At 39.4% G+C, this 15,349-nt stretch overlaps 1 protein-coding gene across 2 annotated transcripts; it reads right to left on the reverse strand.

The window, feature by feature from the left end:
- Window positions 1–330: 330 nt before the first annotated feature.
- On the reverse strand, window positions 331–11,635 carry ZCCHC10 (zinc finger CCHC-type containing 10). Of its 2 annotated transcripts, none has more exons than XM_006100169.3 (4): window positions 11,520–11,635; window positions 6,343–6,504; window positions 2,003–2,044; window positions 331–1,398 (listed from the first exon to the last, which is right to left on the reverse strand). In XM_006100169.3, the coding sequence occupies exons 1-4, from the start codon at window positions 11,558–11,560 to the stop codon at window positions 1,131–1,133; spliced, it is 513 nt and encodes a 170-aa protein (XP_006100231.1). In that variant the 5' UTR covers window positions 11,561–11,635; the 3' UTR covers window positions 331–1,130. The 2 variants fall into 2 exon arrangements, with proteins under 2 accessions (XP_006100231.1, XP_023619562.1); XM_023763794.1 differs by lacking the exon at window positions 11,520–11,635 and adding an exon at window positions 6,951–7,280.
- Window positions 11,636–15,349: the final 3,714 nt, after the last annotated feature.

Here is a 15,349-nt window from a genome sequence, read left to right on the forward strand (position 1 = left end):
AGTAGTTTCAACATTTTTGTTCCTTTTTAAGTTTCTCTAGAACAGCCGTGGGCAAACTACGGCCCGCGGGCCGGATCCGGCCAGTTTGAAATGAATAAAACTAAAAAAAAAAAAAAGACCGTACCCTTTTATGTAATGATGTTTACTTTGAATTTATATTAGTTCACACAAACACTCCATCCATGCTTTTGTTCCGGCCCTCCGGTCCAGTTTAAGAACCCATTGTGGCCCTCGAGTCAAAAAGTTTGCCCACCCCTGCTCTAGAATGATGCTCCTCAGATAAGTGTAACGCTAAGAACCAGAAGAAAATAAATGATACAACACAGTAACTTGAAACGTGTACCATCAAAAAGGTAGAAATATATTAATAGGTTCCTTGAACTTTTCATTTAGGACAGAAGGCAAAATAACTTTCTGAACATAAACATAAAAATAGAGCACATTTATCAACAAAGACGCCTAAGCTTATAATAACAATGTATTAAATCTGACGTAAAAACACACAGAAATTCACTGCCAGATATTCTGATGCATTATCCTGAAAATATGTCTCATACATAACACTAACATATAACAAAGTATAGCATTGTTTTCACAGGGAGAAAAGTTTTAGTTTTGTTTTATTCTAAAGATTTTTTTTAGAGAGGAAGGCAGAGGGACAGAGAGAGAAACATTGATGTGAGAGTGAATCATTGACAGGCTGTCTTTGCATGTCCTCCACCAGGGAATGAGCATGCAACCCGGGTATGTGCCCTGACTGGAATCAAAGCAGCAATCTTTTGGTGCATGGGATGACACTCAATCAACTGAGCCATGTGGGCCAGGGCAAAAATAAGTTTTACCACAAAAACAGAATTACTGGATTTCAGCTTTTGATTAAGTGTTAGAGATACACTTTAAATATAAAAAAGAAAAACAAGATTCACTCTTAAAATAAAAAAGTGTGTGTGTGTGTATATATATATATTTCATTAATACTTTTTATGCTCTTACAATGTAAAACATTTAGAAACTTCTGAGCTCTCAAAATTTTGGCCAGTTAATCTATTTGGCTTTAACATATTCTAAATTCCCTTTTGAGAATCAGATTAAAGTTTATGGTCCATCAGTCCAATATAGGTAGAGCGACTCTATTTCTTTTGCTTCTTTTTTGGTGGTTCATCTTCGGAGCTGCTATCCGTGCTGGTGCTGCTACTACTGGAAGAGCTGGAATCTGAGTCTGAATCAGAGGATGAGGAAGAGCTTGTGGAGGAGGCTGAAGATGATGAACTGGAGGAGCTTTCATCAGTATCACTGTCCTCAGAGGAGGATGAGGTAGATGTTTCTTCACTCTCTGATGAAGAATCACTGGCTGAACTGTCACTGCTATTGCTACTGGAGCTGGTTACACTCTTAGACCTATTAGACAATCAGTAGTTATATTCATGGGCAGCCAACATTTAATAAAATGTTAATTTCTGTACATGTATATAACTGAAGCTTTGCTAGCATGTTATTCCTACATTTAATGCTTTTGGGATTACCTATTATAACCATAATGCCTTCCCTCCCTTAGCAAGGTCATTTACTTTAGTAATTTAACTCTCTTGGATGGTATAATATACCTAATATATTATGCGCCACAGCAAATAAATAATAGTAGAATAAAGTTGCAGTATAACAAATGGTTTTATTTAAACCTCATGAAGTAGCAAATGTTTCATAATCTCAATTACTTTAGACCAGGTATAGCTGGACAATAATTTCTTACCCGTTTAATAAAATTTCCTATTCTAAGCTAGGAGAAATTATCTACTATTTCCAGGTAGAAGGACTCTGGAAAGTAAGAGAAAAAGGAGACATAAAGGAAATAAATTCCAGATAGGTAAAGTGAGGAACATATCAGAAAATTGCAAACAAGAAACTTCAGATTCAAATCTTTAACTACTATTTTAAAATCATTCTTCCTATCCCTCCAACTAGTATTACATATTAACTATATAATACTCCTGAAGGCACATACCTTTTTTTCTTCGTCTTTCTTTCTACATTAGTTTCTCCAATGCTGATAAACATGGGAAAAAGAAACTCCTATTAATAGAGTGATTATGCACAGCTCAGACCAACCCTTCTGTTATCTCCAAAACTATTCTATATTGGAGAAACACTTTGTCTTTTATAACATGTATTCAGAGTCCAGTATTACTTGTTATAACCAAATGGAAAGTTTCCTGTTGTAGGCTGTATGTGGTACATAGTCAACATAACCAGCAGTGAAGCAAGACATATTATCTATTAACTTTATCTTAGAAGCCAGGTAAGTTGGTAAAGATGACTGAATGTACCAATTTGATTCTTTTTTTTGTTTTGAACTTAGGTTGATATGGCTAAATCAACTACATCCTGAACAACAATACAAAGTAAATAATAGCACAATTGTAATTTATAATTTGAGTTTCCAGAGTAATATTATAAATGGCCATCCTATATAATAAAAGCCTAATATGCTAAGTGTCCAATCGTCCAGTCAACCAATCAAAATGTAATATGCTAATGATATGCTAAGGCCGCACAACCGCTTGCTATGATGTGCACTGACCAGCAGGGGGAAGACGCTCCGACCAGTAGTCCAACCAGTAGGTTAGCTTGCTGCTGGGGTCCAGCCGATTGGGACTGAGCAAGACGGGCTGGACATGCTCTGGAGCCCTCCCACGGTCTCTCCCCGGCTGGCCAACCTCCTGCATCCCTCCCTGGTCCCGATTGTGCACCAATGGGGTCCCTTGGCCTGCCTGCGTCCTCTGGCAATTCGGGACCCCTCGGGGGATGTCAGAGAGCCGGTTTCGGCCTGATCCCACAGGCCAGGCCGAGGGACCCACTGGTGCACCAATTTGGGCACCGGGCCTCTAGTTTCATATAAAAAGCAACCTTTAATTTAAAATAACCATTTCTTTTTTGTATGTCCCCCAAATGTTCAGTTATTTACTGTGACAATTAATACTTCAAGACTGCGTTCCTTCACATCATTTACCAAGAACAAAGTCTGGTGATTTTTGAATGAAATATACAAATGGCTTGCTGCTATATTTCTGCCAAACAACATGCATACTAAATCAGGTTTTCAAATTCCAGAATTACTTCTATTATTATAGCATTGTCTTGTAAACTTAGTATTTCTATAGTCAGGACTTCTCTGTATTTCCTAGCTCAGGGGTGGGCAACCCCTGGCACGCAGGCCAAACATGGCATGCCAGTAACTTTTGCTGGCACGCGAAACCCTCTCTTATAATCTTCCATTTACAATTTTTTTCTTAATATCGACTTTTTTATTTTTCAGATAAATTCAGTGTAGGTGCATCTTAGATAAATAAATAATTTTACATAACAAGTTATCTTAAAGATCATAGACATGGATTGACGAGTGAGGGGAAGAGCAATTTCAATAGTGTCGAAAACGAACTATTGAGGACTTGGAATGCCATTCCAGAAAATTTTTTCTGTTTAAAAAACTTTGCAACAGCGTTACTCTCCATGCTTTCACCCACATATGCTTGTGAATCTTTGTTCTCAGTGATGAATTTTGTTAAGTCTCATAATAGGAGTAGCCTGACGGATGAAAGTAGTAGCTCGTGCATATCTCTGAAGGTCACAAAATATAAACCTGATGTAAAATCTCTGTCATCAGTGATGCAGCAGCAAAAGTCCCACTGATAATATCAAACGGAGTCATAAAGTTTTCTGTCGGACTATCAGTGTACATGTATACATTAAAAAATAAATGTATTTTTCATCATCATATACTGTGTTTTTGTCGCTTGAATGAATTTTATTATTTCTTCAAGGTTCTTCACATACATACACCTTAAGAGATATCAAGTAGGCGTAACATGTTCTCAAAAAATTAGGGTTGGCACGCAGAAGAATTTTGAGTCAGAGATTTTGCTGGTTTTGGCACGCACTCACAAAAAGATTGCCCACCCCTGTCCTAGGTAATGCTTCTATCCTTATTTCCTGAGTCTTTAAATATAAATATACTAGAGGCCCGATGCACGAAATTCAAGCAAGGGGCTTGGCCCTCACAGCCATGGAGGCTGCCTCAGCCCTCGCAGCCCCGGTTTCGTCTGGAAGGTCATCCGGAAGGACATCCGGAAGGTCATTTAGCTGCCTGGTCTAATTAGCATATTATGCTTTCATTATTATAGATATGTATGTAAAGTTGTTTTACACAATGGAATTACTGAATTGTCATTTTGAGGGTAAATAAGTGGAAGTACATTTATTAAACCACACCACAAGAATCCATGATCACTGAAATTCACACACTTCCATCATTTTATTATTAAACCAAAAATCAGCAGTCTTTATGTAATAGAGCCATATCTAAAATTCATATAGATCTATGTATTTTTAAGATCAAGATACTTGTGTAATCCAACTAGAAAAACAAAAATAAAAGTAGCCCTAGCTGGTTTGGCTCAATGGATAGAGCGTCTGCCTGCGGACTGAAGGGTGCCAGGTTCGATTCTGGCCAAGGGCACATGCCTGGGTTGCGGGCTTGATCCCCAGTAGGGGGCGTGCAGGAGGCAGCCAATCAATGATTCTCTTTCATCATTGATGTTTCTATCTCTCTCTCCCTCTCCCTTCTTCTCTAAAATCAATAAAATATGTATTTTTTTGAAAAAAGTAAAAGTAAATGTTGGGATGAAGTTATTCAAATATTTTATTTTTTAGGACAAAGGTCTCCAAACATATTTTGCTTACATTCCTAATAAAATAATTTTGCAAAATTATGTTTCCTCCTCATAGTTTTTAATTCTAAGTTTCAATATTTGCAAAGGGTGTAATCACTGGCATATTATATATTATTTTAAGAAAATTATTATATGATTTTGATAATTGCAGCCAATGAAAAGTAAATGTCACAATACCTACCACAATTCACTTAAAAAACACATGTACAAGCTTATCTTTAACAGTTGGTACTTTTACATTGTCCTTTTTTTCCTTTTAAACTTGACTATGACAAGGTTCAACCTCAATTCAATTCCTATATTTAATTTGTATGGATTTAACCCTGATAAACCTTGTTAACCTGAATAGGTAGAAAAATGTTTTATTGTAGCAATGTCAGTCAAGCTTTGCACGTCTCCCAAGTTATATTCTACACGTAACAATGATGTATCATTAAAATATACTTATAAATTGAAAATTCAATTAGGTCTTACTTCATTTTTGCTGGGAAAAAAATTTACAGAATAATTTACTCCCAATAATTAGGACCATTCACTTTTTCATTCCAATATCAGCATTTTGAAAGACATTTAGGTTTTTATACATGAGGGCAATACACCAAGGTTAAGATTAGAGAAGGTGAGAGGTATTCTTTTGCAAAATTAAGAAGGGTTGTTGAGGAAGGGGAGTGGAAAAGGAGAACCAGGAGACAAGTTCTCATACAGATTCATTTTGGAAAAAGTATAATGAATGTTGATAATCTAGAAACTGATTACTTATCTACTCCTGTATAACCCTTGAAGAGCCTCATGTCCACAAATTGGAAGGCAGCTTCCTTGAAAGTCCTGATATTTATAACACTATTATAAAGCTAATAGTCCTAAAGACGCTGCTTCTAATTTGTAGGACTAAGTTGGCCTGACCCCTTCCTATTTCAGTTTCTCTAAAGCATGTCTACTTACTTATTTCATAGGAATTTAAAAAGCTTTATTCAAAGGGCATAAAAGAGTAAATAAAATTTTTCTAGTTTCCTTCCTACTCAGGTCTTTTTAGAAAGGAACTACAATTATCGATCATTTATATTTTCAAATAATCCAATTATTCCTTTTTTCCTTTTTTAACATAAATGATAGCATATTATATATACTGCTCTTTACTTAGTCTATATCTTAATATAAGTATCCTGGATACTTATCTTGGATATCTTTTTATAGCAGCTTATATAATCTATCACATAGTATTCTGTTGTCATGTCATAGGTAGAAGCAATAAAGCAAAATGATCATGAGCATGGATTCTAAAAAGACTGGTTGGTTTAACACTTAACTTTCCTACTTACTGACTGTGTGACAGCACTGAGAAAGTTACTGAATCTCTACATGCTTCAGTTTCTTTGTATTTAAAATGGGGATTAATAATAGTAATTACTTACCTTTATGTTATAGATATGATGCTTAAATATGCTAATACTTGTAAAGAGCTTAGTATAGTGCCTGGCACATAATAAGCACTCATTCATATTGTAATCTAAATCTGATTAACAACCATGAGACATTTAGGTCCTTAATAAAGTCTATAAATATAAAAGATTCCTTTGGGAAAAAATATTCCTTTAGATATCACATGTAAACTTACCTTTGTTGTAATAATAATCTGTTTTCTTTTTCTTTTAAAGCTTTCTTTAGTTCTGCTGTTCTTGAAGGCCTATGTAGGTATTTCCTTTTTCCTGTGCATTCGTAAGTCCAATGTCCAAATTCCAAGCATTTCTGACATCTTACATGTTGCTTATTTGCTTCACTACAGAGCAAAAATCAGAATACAGGTCTTAAATTCTGCCCTGAAAAGCATAAACAATATAATGTGTAAAATGGTGTTTATTTTTAAATAAAAACAAACATCATTTTACATTTTAAATTGTTTATGTTAGGTTTAATCACAAGACAGCATAGTAAGTGCTTAAGAGCATGGACCTTGAAGTTAAGACAGAATTTAGCTCAAATCTTCATTCCTCAATTCCACTCCAGCAATGGCAGACTAGGTAACTCAGACAACGCTTAGGCTCAGAACTAGAAAAGACAGTGAAAACATTTAAAACAATCTGCTCGAGGCATGAGAGAACTAACAATAAGGTAAAGAATAACCAAGCCAAAATACAGAAGAAGATAGAAATCCAGAGTGGTCAGCCCTGTAGTTTGTATCTGCAGTTAGGACTCAGAGGGTCTATCCGTTAAGAATAAACCAACCATATAAAGAGTGCAGCCCGGTTTCTAGACATCTAGGAGACTAAGAAAAATCTCAGTTCCTGAAATTAGATTAAGATGCAGCAAGCAAAGAAAAGCAGATGAAAGAATTGGAAAGGAAGAAATCAAATTATCATTCCTCACTGATGATGTATTATGTACATGGCAAATCCAAAAGATCTACAGATAAAATATTTTTAATAGTTTGAATTCATGAGTTTAGCAAGGCTTTGGATTGGGGTCAGCAAACTGTCCGTAAAGGGTCAGACAGTAAATATTTTAGACTTTGCAGATCAAGAGGCAAAAGCGAGGATATTATCCCCGGCTAGCATGGCTCAGTGGGCTGAGCACTGTCCCATGCTCCAAGAGGTTGCTGGCTCAATTCCCAGTCAGGGTATATGCTTGGGTGGCAGGCTCAATCCTCAATAGGAGGCATGCAGGAAGCAGCCGATTGAGGTTTCTCTATCATAGATGTTTCTATCTTCTCTCCCTCTCTAAAAAAAAAAAAAAAATCAATAAAAACATATTTAAGGGGAAAAAGTGAGGATATTATGTAGATACTTATATAACAGAAAAAAATTTTTTTTCTGGAAATATTTTGTTAATAAAAAATATTTCATATAAAAGAGGTTTACTAATGAGAAGAATGGAATTCTTTTTTGGAGGATAATGTTTCACTCAATTGAGATTCAAAGTTAGTATTCCCCACCATCAAATTGATCATATATATTAGTAACATTCTTCATACCCTGGCTATGTAGCTCAGTTGGTTGGAGTGGCATCCTGATACACCAAGGTTGCAAGTCTGATCCCTCATCAGTGCACATACAACCATTAACCAATGAATGCATGAATGAGTAGAACAATAGATCAATGTTTGTTTGTTTCTTTCTTTCTTTCTTTCTTTCTTTCTTTCTTTCTCTCTCTCTCAAATAAATAAATAATTTAAAAAACCACAAACATTCTTAGTTTGCAAGACTACAAGAATAGGCAGCAGGCAGGATTCAGTTTGCCAAAGTGTATTAGATAAGGTCAACACGAAAAAATGAATTGTTCCTATATAATAAAAACAGTTAAAAATTTATTTAAATAGGTTTTTATTGATTTCAGAGAGAGGAAGGGAGAAGGATAGAGATAGAAACATCAATGATGAAAGAGAATCATCAAATGGCTGCTTTCTGCACGCTCCCTACTTGGGATCAAGCCTGCAATCTGGGCATGTGCCCCAACCAGGAATTGAACTGTGACCTTCTGGTTCATGGGTCGACACTCAACCACTGAGCCACACCGGCCAGGCAAAAAATGAAATTTTAAAAGGTGACATTTATAATATCCTGAAAAATACCCAATACCTACAAATAAATAAAAGAAAATATGTGTAAGACTTTTGTGCAGAAAACAAAGATTACGGAGAGGAACTAGAGTCTAGTCACTAGACATTTAGATAAATAGCTAATAGCTAATAGCTAATAGCTAATAGAGGGATATACCATGTTCATAGAATGGAAGACCCAATATTATAACAATGTCCCTTCTCTCCAAATTGACCTATAGATTTAAAGTAATGCCAATTGGTAAAGACCTATAAGAGAAATATCTGAAACTCTGCCAAAATGAGCTGAGACTAGTAAAAAATATCAAGAACATAAAAAATTATTTTATTTTGTGTCTTAGTTATATTTAAATCATAAAGAATATAAAAAGGGATAGGTTCACTATTTGGTGTGCTAGGTAAATAGGCCACCAATATTACATTATGGGCTTAGAGATCAAGCAGGACTATTTTATTTTGCTTCAGTCTGAACTCAGGTATTATTATCCTCCTATATAATAAAAGCCTAATATGCAAATTGTCCCCTCGACCGGGAGTTTGACTGCTTGCTATGACATGCGCTGACCACCAGGGGATGGCACAGAACATGGTGGGCACCGGTGATGTGGCACTGGCAGTGGGCAGCAGTGCGGGCCCTGATGAGAGCGGGACCTTGGCGGGAAGGTGGAGCAGATGAGCAGGTGGTGCCAGGCCAAGGTGGGTGCGAGTGGGGCCAGGCCAAGGTGGGGACCAGTGGCAGCGGTGGGGGGTGGGGTTGCCGCCTGGCTCCCAGGTGCTGAGGGAGAGGGGGGAGGGGCAGGGGCCCGGAGGCCCAGGTACTGCCCAGGGACTAGAGGTCAGGTGGGACCAGCCCTTCCACACCAGACGCTCACGCTTCAATCGCTGGCCAGGCCTAGGGACCGCACCCATGCACAAATTTCGTGCACTGGGCCTCTAGTACACAGAATAAAAAGAGTAAAACTGAAGTCCAAGATATTTGAGGAGTATGTAACAGAGCCCTTATCCATTTTGAATGTGTTTAAGTTATATGACCAGGTGAATGCTCCCTGATATATCAGAGATTTTCCCAGGTGAGACTATTGGACTGCTACTGGTAATCTGAGGAACTCTGGAATATAGAAGTGGTGCTGAAAGACTGGAAGCAGGCAAATTCTGTTTTGATTTTAGAAGTGGAGAGAAGGGTAGATTCCTCAAACTAGATCATTGATTTGTAGAGATCCACTCAATTGTACTCGAAAGATTATGAGGTCTAAGTCAATCAGAGCTTCATAATCCCATAGACTTGGCTCAGGGTTGGGCATGTAACCCAATCTAGACCAATGAGATGCCATCAACTTGAAGCTGAGAGGATATACATGACCCTAGATACTGCAGTCATCTTTATACCAAAGGACTGGACCCAACACCCAAAAGAACAAGCCTGAGAGTGGACCCTGGTGACATCATTTAGTATGCTTTTTAAGTATTATTAGCACTCCATTCTTGATCTCAGAACTGTGTGACTTTAAAGTCCCCTTCCTTCATCAAGCATACTATGTACTCTGACTCTCTCAGTCTTTATCCTTATGCTCAAGGAACTCTTCTTAACTGACAGGACAGACAGAATCTGATGGAGGGGAGAGGAAACTGGACAGGGATCTTAGAATAAAAAATATCAATATTAAAAGAAATACAGCTCTGGTCAGTGTGGCTCAGTTGGTTGGAACCTCATCCCATGCACCAAAAGGTCATGTGTTTCATTCCTGATCATAGCACATACCTAGGTTTTACTAGTAGGTTGGACCAGGGTCTGGGACTTACTGGAGGCAACCAAGCCATGTAATCTCTCTTACATCGATGTTTCTCTCTCTCTCTTCCTCCCTATCTAAAATCAAGAAGAAGAAAAAAAAGAAATATAAACACATACAGTATATGCTAGCAGAATGTAAGCGATATATATATTTTTAAATATATTTTATTGATTTTTTACAGAGAGGAAGGAAGAGGGATAGAGAGTTAGAAACATCGATGAGAGAGAAACATCGATCAGCTGCCTCCTGCACATCTCCCACTGGGGATGTGCCCGCAACCAAGGTACATGCCCTTGACCGGAATCGAACCTGGGACCAGGCCGACGCTCTATCCACTGAGCCAAACCAGACAGGGCAGTGATATATTATTGATGTGAAAATGGTGATGGCATGAAATGCTGCGAATGAAAAAGAGGCAAACGTTTGGGTGAGCAGGTTGGCAGAAGCAAAAAAGGGCTATCTGGGAGATTCCTGCACTGTCTACAAGCAAACCTCTGTGCCACTCTCTCCCCCTCATTTGCCACCATGGCCATCTCTCAGTTCTAAAAAACAAACTTCTTTTCTTATCTCAAAGCAATTATGCTACCGTCTGGATGCTCCTTCCCCAGATCCTCTCACGACTGAATCCTTTCTCACACTTGGAATCTCTGTTCAAGCGTCACCTCTTCACAAGTACCTGTCCTGGGCAACCAACCTACCCCGGCTCTTTCCCTCTCCCACCACCTGTTACTGTCTTCAAAGTTCTAATCACCACCCGTATTCACTTAAAATGTTTAGTTTATCGACCCTTCCCACCACTAGCATGGACGCTCCCTGAAAGCGGAGTTTGTCTTGAACCCCTCTTTTGCTTTCTACCCAAATTCTGACACAGAGCGACAGGTAATGAATAAATTAATACTTGCTGAACAGAATGAATGGCAGAAAGTGAGACAGCCTGGGAGGAAAGCCGGCGTTGCCGTCAGACTGTTCCTGGGGAAGGCGATAGGAAAGGGGCAGGAAAAGCCAGCGAGGCTAGAGGCCGCGTAGAGGAAGCTGAAGGTTTCCGTCGGCGGGAAGGGGGAGGCGGGATCAGGCCTTCAGCGTCCCCCGGCCACGCAAGGGGCAGGCGGCCGGGTGGGCAAAGGGGCACAGCCACTTCGTGCCCAACTCCTGTGCGTCCCCTTCCGGGAAACCAAACTCCAGGCTCTCTTCAGACTAACCCTCCCCCACCCCCGGGTCCCGCCACGGGGACCCTAAGCAGCCGTCTCCTGCGATATCGCTAACCCACGGACAAAAACTTTATGCCCGGCCCGAGCAGCGAGGCGGCTCCGTTTGAGAAAAACATCCACCCTCTGCCGATCCGTCTGAGGACCCGAGACCGGCCGCGCAACCGGACGCCGCTCAACCGCCGGCTGACGCGCTTCTCCCCGCCCCCAGCCCGCCCCGCACCCAACAAGGGCCCTCACTTACGCTTGTCTCCGGGCTATGAGTCGATGCATGGGAGTCGCCATCTTAGCGCGGCTGAGGTATGCCGCGCTGAATTTTGGGAAACTCCTCGGAAGGGGCGGGGCTCCGAACGCAGAGGACGCAGGCGTGGGCGGAGCTAGCCCCGCCTCCGCGGCTTCTGGGCGGGGCGTGGAGCTGGGTCTGAGGGTTGGGCGTCTGGTTCGCCGAGGAGGGGTGAGGCCGGAGGTCTGGTCTGAACGGGGTTTGGAAGGGTCGGTACTTGTCCTGTTGACCCTTGAACGACACGGATTCGAACGGTGCGGGTCCGCTTATACACGGATTTTTTTTTAAATAAATACAGTTGTTCCTGCCTATCCACAGGCTTCGCATCCGCGAATTCAACCCATCTTGGGTAGAGACCATCAATTGAAAGACTGACTTTAGCAAACCACGAAGTGAAAATGTATGTTTATTTCTATTTTTATGTATTTCATAGGGACCAAATGACACTATGTAAGTAAAGCTTCTTTGTCAGTGGGTAAAAGATGCTACAAATAATTATTTTAGGCTATTTTAGCATTTAGTGTCAGATTATAGAAATTTTATTACCTTAAATTAAGGTAATTTAAACATATAACTTTGAAATATATATAAGTTTATGAGTCCCCATTCACTTTTTTAAAAATATATTTTTATTAATTTCAGAGAGGAAGGGAGAGGGAGAGGGAGACAGAAACATCAATGATGAGAGAGAATCTCGGATTGGCTGCCTCCTGCACACCCCACTGGGGATCAAGCCCACAACCCCGGCAGGTGCCCCCGACAGGAATCGAACCCAGGACCCCTCAGTCCGCAGGCCAACGCTCCATCCACTCAGCCAAACCAGCCAGGGCCCCATTCACTTTTTAAATTAATAATTATCCAACACCTAAAATGTTTTAGAAACTGAGGATAAAGCACTGAATGAATAAAGTTCTTGTACACATGGAGCTTTCTTCAGATAATAAAAAGAGATAATGTCCAACAAACATAAATACTCTAAAGAAAAATAATTGAGTGGCCCTAGTCAGGTAGCTCAGTTGGTTAGAGCATCGTCCCATAGCCAAGGTTGGGGTTCCTCCAGGTCAAGGCACATACAAGAGTCAGCCAACGTATGCATAAATAAAGTGGAACAATAAATCAATGTCTCTCTCTTGCTCTTCCCCCATTCTTCTCTCCCTCTCTAATATCATTAAATAAATTTTTTAAAAAATAAAAAGTGATTTAGTATTGGTTGAGATCCACCCAGAAGGTGATGTCATGTGACCTTTGAGCACACTTTATTCTCAAAACAATGGGATCTTACTATCTGTTCTGTACTTCAGCTTGCTTTGCTTACTCCTCAGTGTATGCAGGAACTTCTTTTTCCATATCAGCACATACAGAGCTAATTCATTATTTTCATATATTATACAATATGGATTACATGGTTATTCCACAATTTATCCAACCAGTACCCTATTGTTGAACAATTAGATGATTTACCACAAAGATGGAATGAACAGATTTTTAAAAAATATTTTTTCATTGATTTCAGAGAGGAAGGGAGCGAGAGATAGAAACATCAATGATGATAGAGAATCACTGATCAGCTGCCTCATGCACACCCCACACTGGGGATAGAGCCTGCAACCCAGGCTTATGCCAATGAATCAAACCCGTGACCTCTTCGTTCATAGGTCGACGCTCAACCACTGAGCAACACCAGCCGGGCGGAATAAACAGATTTTTAAGCATTCACTGTGTCTCTGTAAGATGACTTTCTAGAAGAGGAATTGCTGGGTGAAAGAATGTGAGCACTTTTAATTTTGATAGGTATCATCTATTGGCCTTTAAATAGGTTGTACCCAACACTGCTTCCTCACCAGACCTGAGAATGGTCAAACTTTAACTTTTGCCTATCTAATAAACCAATATGATATATTATTGATAAGGTTAAGTACCTTTCATATGATCATTGAAAACTATCTCTCATGAATTGTCTGTTCAAATTATTTGCCTATTTTTTTATTGGATTTTTATCTTTTTAATATTAACTTATAGAAACTTTTAATATTTTACATATAAACCTTCTGCTTTATATTTTACAAATATTTTCCTGCCCTGACCTGTTTATGAGCACCTGTGCTTAGGGAGCTGAGCACAGATCAGGGTCCACTTTCTGGGCTGGCAAACTGCATTTAACTTTGCACTGGGTCATATATGTTACGTGGGTGGTTTTGCACCAGAAATAAAGAAGACTTGGTTTTGGTTTTGGTTTTTTGTTTTGTTTTCTTTTCTTTCTTTCTTTCTTTCTTTCTTTCTTTCTTTCTTTCTTTCTTTCTTTCTTCTTTTTTTTTTTTTTTGAGAGAGAGAGAGAGAGAGCAAGAGAGGAGAACAGAGAAGAGAGGAGAGAGAGAGAGAGAGAGAGAGAGATCAATGATTAGCTGCTTTCTGCACACCCCTTACTGGGGATTGAGCCTGAAACCTGGGCATGTGCCCTGACCAGAATCTAACCTAATTGAACTGAACTGGAAATCTTTCAGTGTATGAGCCATACAGGCCAGGGCTACTTGACTTCTTAAGGAGATGTGCCCATCCCTCTAGTCACAGGAAAACTGACACCTTTTTTTAGGTGCTAATGACAGCTGTAAGGATCTTGGGATCTCCAGATTAGCAGCCCACCAGATCGAGGAAGATTAGAGAATAGCTCAAGGAATGAATGGTGAGCAGAAAAAAACAAAATATGTACATTATGTCCTATAACAGGACCATTCTATAAGATCTTTCCATATAAACTTGTCACATCTAGATACAATGGGAAAGGTAACAGTGTTTTTGCAAAGACCTACAAGTGGCCAAACATTTAGAAAGGCCTTACAGCAAATGAAAAGAAAATCAGCTGAAATGAAAATCCCCCTCTCAGCTCTCTTTCTCCCTTTTCTAGCGAGGATGAGACACTTCTATGCTCTAGATGGAAACACTTTAATTACCAAGTCAGATATATGATGATTGTTTTATTAAAGTTCACGTGAAATTTGGAATGATGCTCTAGTATTTCTTCCAGATAAATCCTCATTCATCAAAATTCTCTGGCTGCCCACCCCCTCCACTGTACCTTCTACCTTCTCTATCTCTGTTCCTGCCCAAGGTCATACTTGAATATGAAGTTGCATCCCCCTTGCAAGTCCCACCAGAAATCCCATCACACTAAGCATCTCATGATTTTATTGAAGATTGATAGTGGGTAATAGAAGGTGGCCACATTGTAAATGACATGACCTATGTCTCTCTCCTGGTAATCAATGACCTCCCTTACTTCCTCTTAAAGGATCAAGACTCCTCTGCTCCTTCCCAAACCTCACAGTCCTTAATCATAACCTTGTGAAACTCTCTGGAAAGTGGGGTATGTTAACCCTTTGCACTCCGAACCATTCTGGACATTGGCTACCAGCTACTCGACGCTACTTTGCGGCGGAAACGTGCATTTACAGACCCTCGTATTATTTAGTATAATTTTGGAACCAAGTAACGTATTATAATGATATTGGACTTATATGAATTGGGTGACATCGAGGAATGTATATTTGCAAAAAAACAATATTTTATTGTTTATAATTTTGTACAGTATGATAAGTTTTGTAACACTCCCCAATATGCATTGCAGGCTGATTAGTGCATGTTTGACAGTAATAAGTGGTTTGACGCCTGCCACCAGGTGTTTTCCTGTTAGAGCACACAATGCAGTCCCGTTTTCTTTGTCCCACATCGGGAATATGTAGTTTATTGTTTAATCCGACACAAAACCCGCTGACATTTCTTGTATATATCTTAGT

Source organism: Myotis lucifugus, unplaced genomic scaffold, assembly GCF_000147115.1.
Source record: "Myotis lucifugus unplaced genomic scaffold, Myoluc2.0 scaffold_300, whole genome shotgun sequence".
Taxonomy (NCBI): domain Eukaryota; kingdom Metazoa; phylum Chordata; class Mammalia; order Chiroptera; family Vespertilionidae; genus Myotis; species Myotis lucifugus.